The following is a 12,057-nucleotide window of genomic DNA, read 5'->3' on the forward strand; positions in this document are numbered from 1 at the left end:
GGAGGGGAGGGGAGGGGAGGGGAGGGGACCATGTCATTAGAGGCAGTTCTGGTTACCTGAGATCGGGAGTGAATCTACTGTTTAGGCACATTTGAATCAGTATTTCCTATTACTTATAGCCCAGGGTCTGTAACTTTACCACTGTTGACATTTAGGGCTGAATACTTCTATCTTTAAAAGTAAATGTGTTTTTATATGTACAAAGTAGTGTTTCATTATGACATTTGCACACACATATATAGCATACTTTGATCACATGCAACCCAAACACCTCCTCATTCCTTCTCCTCCAACACCTCCTCGGTCCCTCTTTCCCTCTGAGTTCCCTTTCTCTTCTCAAATCGTCACCCCTCTGTCTTTCATTTTGCTTTGTTTTGTTTTTAAAATCTGATTTGGCATATTCTCAGATGCACCCAGTATTTTTCTGAGTCTGGCTTGTTTTGCTTAATCTCCAGTTGTGTCTATTTTCCCACAGCAAACAACAGAATGACTGAATAGGGGAATAGAGCGCCGCTGGGTGTGTACGCCACATTTTCTTTATGTATTCACCTGTTGCTGGGTATCGAAGCTGTGACTGCTGTGACTAATGGCAGTAAGCAAGGGTGTGCAGGTGTCTCTGTAGCATTGCTGACTTAGACTCCTTCAGGTGTATGTCCAGGCGAGCTAGGTATATTTGGACTTTGTAGTCGTTCTATTTTTAGTTTTTGAGAAACTTTCCTAGTGGCTGTATTGAGTACACTCCCATCAGCTGTGTGTAGTGGTTTAGGACCAAACAATTGATCATTATTAGCAATAACACAGAGGTTCCTACCCTTCCTGACGCTGTGACTCTTTAATACAGAGCCCCAAACATAAAATCATTTTCACTGCTACTTCGTGACTGTAATTTTGCTACTGTTATGGATTGTAATGCAAATATTTTTTGGAGATAGAGGTTTGCCACATGGGTCACGACCCACAGATTGAGAACCACTGTAATAATAGACCAATCTCACAGCATTTATTGGTGTCTGGTAATAGTACACGGTCATTAAAACAATATCTATTTAGACAATGTCTAAAACTCTTCTCCCAGTCCAACGTAGCTTCAGAAAAATTGGCCGAATTGCCTTTCCTACAGCATCTCAAGTCCTTAAGAATTCTAGTAGATACTTTGTAGCAGAACAACAGTATCTCCTTTTAGCATGATCTCACCCACTTACCACTTATCTTTTCCTTTAGACTCCTCTGCATCATGTAAAATGAGAATCAAGTGCTTGTCAAAACCAGTAACAGCCCCCCTATGTTTCTTCACTCATAAAGTGTGTGTGTGTGTGTGTGTGTGTGTGTGTGTGTGTGTGTGTGTATTTGTGTTTGGGGGTTGTCTTTAGAATAACACCTGAACCTGTAATATCTCTTACCCCTTCTCTTTGTCTCTCTGTCTCTCTCTGTGCTTGTGCATGCACATGCATGTGCATATCTGCACACACACACACACACACACACACATATTTTCTTTTCTTCCCTAAAGGCTGGGTCTGGCTTATAAAGGAAAAGTGCCCATACGAGTGTTCACTGGGGTACCCTAAGGACTCTGAAGAGCCCCCTAGCTGCAGGAATCTCTTTCCCAGGACATCTCTTGCTTTCCTAGCACCCCTCAAAGCCCTCCTGCCATTCTCCACAAAGTCTACCCAAGCCTACTTTTCACCTGTCATTCCTTCTTCACCACTGTCCCACAGAATTCTAGATTGTGGGGACTGTCCTGAGCCAGTTTACTAGTGTCTGTGGACTCACCCATTAGATGTCAGTAACACACACACACACACACACACACACACACACACACACACACTGGCCTCCCATTTTGACCACCAAGAATTATTCCCCTGAAGCCACTTCACTCATGACTGAGATCCACTGAGGTTCTCCTCTCCTTGTGATCCCTGCTGTGGGCCCTCCCTCGGATGAGTTTGCAGGTATTTCAAGGAGCTAAGCAGGTTCAGCTGTGGGAAAAACAAGCTCGCCAATCGTTCCCTTCTTTGATGGGGCTGGTGCACTGATAACATTGCTGTTGTTTCCATTTGTTCTTTAGAAGAGTGGGGGAAGGTTTATCTTAACAGATGGCTAAGGTGGAAACGGGCTGGAATTTTCCCTGGGCAAAGTTAGCATGGCTCATGGAACTTGAAGGCTATTCCTTATCCAAAAATGGTGAGCCTGGCCTGGACCACAGCAGACCACAAACTCCATCACCTCAGAGCACCATGGGTGCTCAGGAGTTCATCTGCGAATGCTGGCCCTGAGCAGGCTTTTGAATTAAGGGGAACAGTACACAGAAGGAAGGAGTTCGAGCCCTCCATCTCATGGTTAGAGCTTACGCATCTACAGACCTGAGCAGCAGTGTCAGAGAACCCTCCACAGCCTCTCTTGTCATCTCTCCTCCCCAGTGTCTGCTGGCAGACAGGGCCCTCGAAAACCAGCTTTCGGATCCATCTTTTCTCCAAGGCGTTCCAAAACGAACAGGAGGAATAGAAGGCAAACAAGAGAAGATCTGCTTCGAAGAAAGGTCAGGAGGGTGGGGCAGGAGAATGGATGAGCTGGATGTATCTGATCACACTGTTGTCCAGTGTCTACCTTGTGTCAGCCATGGTACCCTAAGCACCGGGGATGGGCTGCAGTAGGGAGAGACGAAGCCGAGAGGAGGCAATTGAAGCCCTTGGTTCCTCATGATCTACTGGGCATTTATGCAGTAGATGCTCCATTCCCCTATAATTATCCCTCATAACATAGTAAACAGCCCAGTTTTTCAGGCAGCACTCCTATTCAGGGAGCTCTGAATATATTCGGACCAGAACTTCTGCTGTAGGGCCTTGTGTATGATAATGTGGATTAGAGAAAGGCATTTGTTGAGGCTTTGCAGGGAAAAAGAACTCGATTTCCCTTTGGAGGAGGGAGTGTTATTTGCAAAAACCATGGCAGGCCCTGGGGCAACCAGATTCTTTCTGAGAAGAACATAAGGTAAGAACCGAGCTGACAAATAAAGCAAGGCTGATCCAGACATATCTGAACACATTTGAGTTGTCTGATAATTAAATCTTGTGCGAGCCACTTAGAACTGGAGCTTCTGTCTCTCGAATCACAAGCTGAAAGAGAGGTTGCTATCAAGAAAAGGATGCCGCAGTGAACAAGCCTCAAACGCGGGACTGGTTGAGAAGAGATGGTCGAGTCAGAGCAGCAAGGACAATGGTGATCTTTGCTCAGCAAAAACAAACAAACAAACAAAAACTGGTTATGCAGGGACACAGACCTCACACTGATAGAGCCGATGCTATGAGGCAATGCATATTCCCCAAACCCCCTGATGCTGAGACTCTACCCCAGGACCTTGTGAATGCAGACAAGGCGCTCGACCATTGTCTTACTATGGCTAGATTAAGAAGTATCTAAAGGGCTGGTGAGATGGCTCAGTAGGTAAGAGCACCCGACTGCTCTTCCGAAGGTCCGAAGTTCAAATCCCAGCAACCACATGGTGGCTCATAACCACCTGTAACAAGATCTGACGCCCTCTTCTGGAGTGTCTAAAGACAGTTGCAGTGTACTTACATATTATATATATATATATATATATATATATATATATAAAGCCGGTGTTTGTTTCCAGAGAAGATTGGCATGTGAGACACTGAGAGCCTGAACCTGAATGACTGCAAACGGTCCTGTTCAAAATCTAGGGGCTTGGTGGAATAAAGCTGGACAAGAAGGAAGCTGGTGTATATATAATTCCCTTTTTTCCCTGAGCAAGTATGTCAAAATATGGCTTCGGAAATATTTCAATCCATCGAGGCACAAAAGGAATGATGGAAGTAGCCCATGGCAGAGGAGCACGCAAGAGGGATTCCTCACCTTGTGGCAGACTTGGAAGCAGAGAATTTGGGCCAGAGGCAGTGTGGGTATAAACCTCTAAAGGTCCCTGCCCTCTGTGGCCTAGTTTCTTCTTGGCCAAAGCACTTCGTCCTAAAGGCTCTCTTGCCTTCCGAATAGTAGTACCCCATCCCCCAAGCCGGGGACCAAGTGTTCAAAAGAGCTGGTGGGGGGCTTTTCAGATTCAAACTATGACAGTGTCCAGAGCTTGTGGAGTTTGTTGTTGTTTGTTTGTAGCTTCTGGGGCTTTATTCCAGGACCTTGTGACCACCAGGCAAAAATGTCTTACTGCTGAGAGCCACTCCCTTCCCCTGTGTGGAGAGGTTCGGGATATGAGCTACTACCAGCAGGCTTGATGAAGAAGTGCCTCGATTGTACCATGTGCAACCTCAGTCTGGACATTGGCGTTTTATCTATCTATCTGCCACCCATAACAGAGTTTGATAAAAGCTAAAATACGAGTATGACAAAAAAAAAAATGTCACTATCAGGTGATTAAGAGAGGTCAGTTAGGCAAAGAAAGCAGGTTTTTTTTTTTTTTTTTGGAAAGGTGTTTCCTTATGACATTTTCTTTTAAACCTTTATATTTATCATTATTGTGATTTTGTGTGTGTGTGTGTGTGTGTGTGTGTGTGTGTGCATGCACCAGTGTGCATATGGAGGACTGCTCTATGAAGTCCGTTCTCTACCCCTGCCTTCACACCATACTCTAGTTTCATTTCTGTTGCCGTGACAAACAAGCAGGATGTGGAGGAAAGGATTTATTTCAGTTTACAATTCCAGGTTACCATCATTGAGGGGACCCAAGCAGCGAGTCACACACTTCATCCACAGTCAAGAGCAGAGCCGAGAGGAATGTATGTTCCGAAGCTACCTGCCTGCTCAGCTAGCTTCCTCCTGTTTTATATAGTTCAGCAACCTTTGCCTGGGGAACAGTGTTGCCCACAGTGGGCCACGTCCTCCTACATCAACTATCAATACAGTCCCTCACAGACATCCATGCCCATCAGCTGATCTGATCAGGCAATCTCTCATTCAGGTTCTCTTCCCCGGTGAGTCTAAACTGTGGCAAGTTGGCATTTAAAACTTAACCATCACATATGGATTTAGAGCAGAAGTTCTCAACCTTGGGTTGTGACCCCTATAAGGGTCACATATCAGATATCTTGCATATCAAAGATTTATGTTATATTCATAACAGCAGCAAAATTACAGTTAAGAAGCAGCAACAAAATAATTTTATGGTCACCACAACGTGAGGAACTGTATCAAAGGGTCTCGGCATTAGAAAGGTTGAGAACCATTGGTTTAGAGGATTAAACTCAGGATGTCAGGCTTGTGGCCAGTGCCTTTAACCACTGAGTCATCTTATCAGCCCATCAGCTGTTTCTTTAAGTGTGTTGAGTGATAGAATCAGAAGGGAGCTTGAAACTGTTAGCATCAAGCTGACCTTCCACTGCCGTGGGGCTGGACTGATCTAACTCATCCACAGTCTTCAGCAACCATTTCCTCCATCCACGTGGGAAGTGAAAAGGCCTGCAGCATGGGACAGTCCACCTGGCATTTTAAAGTCCCCAGGCTATGCTGAATGACAGACTCCAGTTTGCCATCTGTTGCTCTCCATCCCTGGACCAAGAGACCTCCCCCATGTCTACTGTAGGATGAGCAATTAGACATTGTCTAACCCTTTCTCCCACCCATGTCTGTTGCAGAAGATGGACAACATGTCGCCCAGGCTGAGAGCCTTCCTCTCTGAACCCATTGGGGAAAAGGATGTGGCCTGGGTGGATGGCATCAGCCGTGAACTTGCCATCAATTTGGTCACCAAAGGTTTCAACAAGGTGCGTTGTTTTTTTTTCTTCACTGACTCGTCTTCCTAACCTGTCTTCCTCTCATCCTGCCATGTGTCCTAGTGACTGTCACTTGGCAGGGCGCCACGGACTTCACTGATACTGACCCCACATGCTTAGGGGCATCCAAGACTTATAGATGATGGGCAAATAGGATTGAGTCTGTGCAGAGCAGCTGAGACTGGCAGGCACAGCTCAGTGTTCAAGCACTCAGGACTTGATAGAGCCAGGTCTGCTACTCTAGTCCGAGACAGAACTGTCAGGACAAATGACTTATGTGCACTCCCACCTCAGTCAGTCAGGGCACCAGCATAACAATGGCGCGTTGAGAGCCAGCATAGTGGGATCTCCACCCTGGTGAGGAGATCAGAGTCACTCTAAGATGCACTCCCAACCCAAGAATGGCCTTAGGGATAGCCAGTGGAATTGGAATGTCTACTGTCCATTGCTGTAACAAAATATTCGGTCCAGCAACTTTATAAGGAAAGGATTTCTTTCTTTTTTTTTTTTTTTTTTCAAAGATTTATTTATTATTATACGTAAGTACACTGTAGCTGTCTTCAGACACTCCAGAAGAGGGCGTCTTGTTACAGATGGTTGTGAGCCACCATGTGGTTGCTGGGATTTGAACTCCGGACCTTCGGAAGAGCAGTCGGGTGCTCTTACCCACTGAGCCATCTCACCAGCCCGAAAGGATTTCTTTCTTTCTTTCTTTCTTTCTTTCTTTCTTTCTTTCTTTCTTTCTTGGTTTTTCGAGACAGGGTTTCTCTGTGTAGCTCTGGCTGTCCTGGAACTCACTCTGTAGACCAGGCTGGCCTTGAACTCAGAAATCTGCCTGCCTCTGCCTCCCAAGTGCTGAGATTAAAGGTGTGCACCACGACTGCCCTGCTTAGGAAAGGATTTCTACTTAGCTCATAGTTCTGGAGACTGAGAGTCCACTATAGGATGACATCATGTGTTTGGCCTCTGGAAGGACCCTCCCCACCACATAGAAGCACGGCAGGATGGTGCCATTGGCAGGAGCTGGGATGAGGAGATCACATGGTGAAGTAGAAAGCCAGAGGACAGAGAAGGACCAGTCTGTTTTTTGTTTATTCATTTGTTTTGGTGCTGTGGGTTGAACTCAGGGAGTTGCATTTGCCAAGCATATGATCTGCCACACTGCCCAATCCCCAAGGGCCCCATTCATGCCCATTTTTTGATAAATTGCTCTCTTTAAAACTAATCAGGGTCCCGTGAGAACACTCTTGTTCCCTTCCAAGGGCAATGCCTTAATGACCAAGTTATCTTCTATTAAAATAAGAAAAACATTTAGAGGCCAGGAGCTGCTGTGTGTGTGTGTGTGTGTGTGTGTGTGTGTGTGTGTGTGTCTGACATTGTATTTGTTTGTGCCCCAATCTAACATCTGGGTCACGATTCTGACTGATGTACTGCAGTGTACCTGTTATTACACGTTGTGACTCTCACCCCAACTAAATGTCCACTTGATGGTAATGTCGGGAGAGTGGAGCTGCATGGCTGAGGGGATTTAATTTATACTTTCTTCCCGGATAAAGGGAAAGGACCAATCCCAAAAAGCTAGTGAAGGAGTCAAGTCTGACTAGGGGAGAGATGATCATTCTCTTCCTTCTTTCCTTCCTCCCCTCCTTTTTTACTCTCTTCTTCCTCCTCCTCTTCCTCCTTTCTTTCCCCTCCAATTCTCCTCCTCCTCCTCCCTCCTCCCCCCCCCCTCATTAGTTATTTTCTTCTGGTCATGAAGAGATGCCTATCACAAAGCAACTCAGGGAAGGAAAGGTTTATTTTGGCTCACAGTTTAAAGTCACACAGTCATTACAGCGGGGAAGGCATGATTCATGGCACTGCCAGGAAGCAGGAAAGGAGACGGACATTCTCATTTGGCTTTCTCCTTTGCCCACTTTTATTCAATCTGAACCTCCATCCGTAGTATGATGCCAGCCACATACAATGTGGGTCATCCTGCATTCAGTTAAGCTCTCTGAAAACAACTTCACAGGACTAGCCAATGAACATGCAGCTCATGGGGGTATTCATTTTCTGCCTCCAGGGGACCCACAGGATACAGGAGAGGTATCTTTCAGGGCCTCATCCATTCTCTGTATTTACCAGCCTCTGCTGAAGTGTGACCATCATTTTCTTCCTCTTCTCTCCCCAGACTGAGTTCTCATCTTTGCCCTGAACAAACATTGCTTCGGGGGACACACTTGTCCATGAGACACTGATGCCATTTTCCCCAGGGGCCCTGGCTCTCTTAGCGCCTTTTGCACCCCTGCTAAATGCCTGGTGGGATGCCACTCCATAGCTGCCCTCACACCTGCTTGCCCAGAGCTCTTCACTCAGCCACCAGCTCCCTCCTGAGCCACCAGGCTACTGAAAGCACAGGGAACAAGGAGTCACTGGTCTGCGAGGGGGCCCCCAACTCTCTCTCAGCTCTCTATAGGGATGAGGTGTGAATAGCACAGACATCACTAGTCCTTCTAATGCAGTGGTTTTCAACCTTCCTAAGGCTGCAACCCTTTAATGCAGTTCCTCATACGTGGTGACCCCCCCACACACACACCATAACATTATCTTTGTTGCTATTTCATAACTAATTTTGCTACTGTTATAAATTATAATACCAAGACCTGCACTTTCCCATTGGTCTTTGGCTTGTCATGACCCACAGGTTGAGTCCCACTGTTCTAGGGCCTTCCCCCCTGCCCTGATACTGAGGTTCCAGCTCTTCAGCAGATGGCTGCGATAAAGCAGGGGACTGTGTGTGTCCTTCCACACTTCCCCAGAGCCTTGTAGACACCATGAACTGGTCTAGTCCTTGGGGTTAAACCATGATTTTTAAAACTGCTGATTCATAGAGTGCAGGAATGTGTGCCTGTATTCTCAGTGCCCTGGCGTGATTGAGACAGGAGTGTTATTTCAGCTTATAGATCCAAAATCAGCCCAGGAAACGCAGTGAGACCTGACTTCAACAACAACAACAACAACAAAAACATGGGGGGGGGGATGGCTGAAGGTAAAACGTTTGCCTTGTCTAAGTAGAATCAATCCCCCCAACTCATAACATAACATAAAGCCTGACATGATAGCATGTCTATAACTCTAGCACTCCTACAGCGGCTGGGAGGCAGAAACAGCAGACTCCTGACTTTGACCTTTGACCTTTACACATCTGTGCTGTTGCACATAGGTTTCCAGTCTCTGTCTCTGTCTCTCTCTGTCTCTGTCTCTCTCTCTGTCTCTGTTTCTGTTTCTGTTTCTGTCTCTGTCTCTGTCTCTGTCTCTCTCTCTCTCTCTCTCTCTCTCTCTCTCTCTCTCTCTCTCACACACACTTTTCTTTTTAAAGAAGAAAGCATTAACTGTTGATTTACCCGAGCCTTTTCAGGAACTCAGAAGCCAAAAATGTGACTGGTCTTCCTGGTTCCTCTGCACCTGCTGTTCACTGGGGCAACCAGCTTTGGCCTGAGGACCAAAATGCAAAGCGGTAACCACTGGCCCTGTGCCTGCTAAGCCCTTGTCTGCGTGGACATGGGCTAAAAATATCAACCATGCCCCTTAATGCTAAAGCCTTCTCCTAAAAAAGAATGTGAGGCATCTCGTAACATTTTTATTGATTACATACTAGAATAATATTTTGAAAATATGGGAGCAAATGAAGTATGTTATTGGAATGCCTTTCATCTTTTTTTCTTCTCCCTTATTCCTGCTGTGGCCTCTAGAAGATTAAAATTACGTATGTGGCTGGCTCATTGACTGTTTCTCCAGGGCAGCATCGGTCAAGATATACCAGCGGCAGGAGAGCTGCTAGGTAGAATGGGATGAGATGAGTGGAAAAGTCACTGCGTGCACAGGGCCAGATTCGCCACACTGTGGCTGGAGCTCTGTCTCCCTCCCCACTGCCACCCACAGACAGACTTACAGACAGAATGCCAGTCTGTAAGCTTAAGGCACGAGCATCTGTGGATCTCCCTCTTCCAGCCTGGGATCCTGAAAATGGCCAGTCTCCTCCAGAAGTCACTGTTGTGATGTGAAGAGAGGCTGAGCTCAGGACCAGGAAGCCCCAGGACTGTCAGTTGCTGTCTTCTTCATGGCCTCAGGTTCTCAGTTCTGAACCACCTAGAAACAGCTTCTCCCGTCCTCTCTGCTGGCACCAGACCCCACCGTCTGACCTATGACTCCTACAAGGAACCAGACACTTAAGTTTGGAGGTTACTCTGTATAGTGTTGTGAGATAAATATAAGGCAATGATAAAGCTGATTTTTAAAAAAATAAGTGAATAATATAATAATATGATCATCTCTTAGAAGCATAGAGAAAAGAGAGGAGAGCCAGAACCTGCTGTGGGTTGTGCACTCACACGGAGGAGTCCATGCTTTAAGCCTGGCGTGACTGAGAAACACTGAGTTGCCACTGGACTTCTCTTCCGGAGACCACAGCATGTATGCTTGCTGAGAGGAAACCAGAAAAGTCATATAGTCACAATAGTGTCTTACAACAATGGGGGAGAGTGCCCTCTGTACTGGGGCTTGGGGGCTGCTAATCGAAAGCAAGGGGAAGTGCTGGGAGCTTGATAATAAGAGAAGCCACAACAGCTCCTCTCTGACAAGGCCAGGTACCATGATGAAAGTTGAACATTTTAAGGAGTGCAGACTAGGGCCAGCTACCTAGTTTGAAGGGCCCAATGCCGAATGACATTTTGTTTAACCATGTTTCTGCCTATCCCTTCCCAGCCTTTTGGCTAGGGTCAAGTGTAAGTGTGTTAAATACTAAGTCAGTGGCAGCAGAGCATTGAAAGGAACCCATAGCTGCTTTGTGTGCAGAGCCCCAGGCAACTAGGTGGATCAGTCCCTGGTGCAGATTCAAATTGTTGCAGTTTAAGAAGGACACCGGTCATGAGAGACTAGTTCATTCAACTTGAGGAAGACCCTGGCAGAGTTTCCCTGCGTGGATTTGGAAATGGGAGTCTGCCCTTAAGCCACCACCTGTTACTACAGGAAGAAATGTACATTTCAGGCTTTGGCATGGCCACTGGTCAGGGTAATGGGTAAAAACTCCTGCCTGAGGTGTCTGTGTTTCTATACTACCCCCCTTGCCTCAGGGTTTCTGATTAGGGATTCATTTTCTGGAGTTAGTGAGGAAACAAGAACGGCATTGGGCAAGGCCAAGAGGAGAGCCATGGACTCCCTCTCCTCTCCGGGAGCAACGTAAAGCCCTCGAGGGTAAAGCAAGAAGGCAGGCCATCTCTGTGTTCTCTGGAAGATGCCAGCGTGGGACTCCAGGGAAAGCCCAGAAGCATGGAGGGTCAGATTGCATCTTGGCTCAGAGACCCATCTCCCTGCCATGCCACGTTCCTGGAAAGCTTGCCTGCGTCCCGCCTGCCGTGCATTCTTGGGCTTCCTGGCTGCTCCGACGTGTGGGATGCAGAGGCTCTGATTACCACACCAGCCGATGCCGTGACCGGCCTCAGAAACAGGCAGAGGATTCCTTCACCTCCAGACTGGACTACAGATGGCTAGAATATGGACAGGGTGGACAGAGGTGGGGGTGCCAACCTCTCCAGTGTCCCTTGTTTGGGACACCATCTCAACTCTAGATTCTAAAGAATGGGGTGGGCAAGGCACCCATGAGAATCAAATGGGTTGAATGATATATGTCAGGTGTCCACAGCACTGGGTGGCCTGCCAACGTGCTCTGAAGGATCGCTTGCTATGTGTCAGTTTTTCCTCCTGGTGCTGAGGACCAAATCAAAGACCTTGTGCTTGCTAGAAGAGAGCTCTACTACTGAGCTAAATCCCCCAAGCCCTGCAACTGCTTACTGAGGTCACTGGTGTCTCTTCTCCCGTGGAGCTCTGGGTTTTCCTGCTGTTCTCACCCAAGCTCCTCCACAACTGTCACTCGGGCCTCAGGAAACACTCAGTGGATGCCGATGCTTTCAAAGCCCGATTTAAAACCATCTCCGTCAAAATTCACCAGGGAAAATAGGAGGGCGCTGATTACGAATGAGATCATGTTAGACACTGGGGTTTGTTTTTTATTTTTTTAATACAGTTATAGCTTCTTTCTCCTTTCAACAACTAGACAATATCTAAAAATAAGCCCTGAGGGGCGTGTGTGTGTGTGTGTGTGTGTGTGTGTGATAGTTCTGTGGTAGAGCCCTTGCTTAGTATGTGCAAAGCCCTGGATTTATCCCAGCTCCACAACAAATAAATAAAACAAATCCTACAAACTCTAATGCTTCAGCACCTTTTGTGGCATATATATATATATATATATATATATATATATATATATATA

The 12,057-nt window shown here is 46.6% G+C and overlaps 1 protein-coding gene across 2 annotated transcripts in view; it reads left to right on the forward strand.

Annotated features, from left to right (window-relative positions):
* The window catches only part of Banf2 (barrier to autointegration factor 2), a 38,800-nt gene that overhangs the window by 24,698 nt on the left and 2,045 nt on the right, over positions 1-12,057 (forward strand). Inside the window, exons 2-3 of one of the 2 annotated variants that reach the window (XM_021195051.1) lie at positions 2,424-2,542; positions 5,610-5,738. In XM_021195051.1, the coding sequence (XP_021050710.1) occupies positions 5,613-5,738 (126 nt within the window). In that variant the 5' untranslated portion in view covers positions 2,424-2,542; positions 5,610-5,612. The remainder of the gene's footprint in view (positions 1-2,423; positions 2,543-5,609; positions 5,739-12,057) is intronic. The other variant, XM_021195052.1, reaches the window with a different exon arrangement.

Source organism: Mus pahari, chromosome 3, assembly GCF_900095145.1.
Source record: "Mus pahari chromosome 3, PAHARI_EIJ_v1.1, whole genome shotgun sequence".
Classification (NCBI taxonomy): Eukaryota; Metazoa; Chordata; class Mammalia; order Rodentia; family Muridae; genus Mus; species Mus pahari.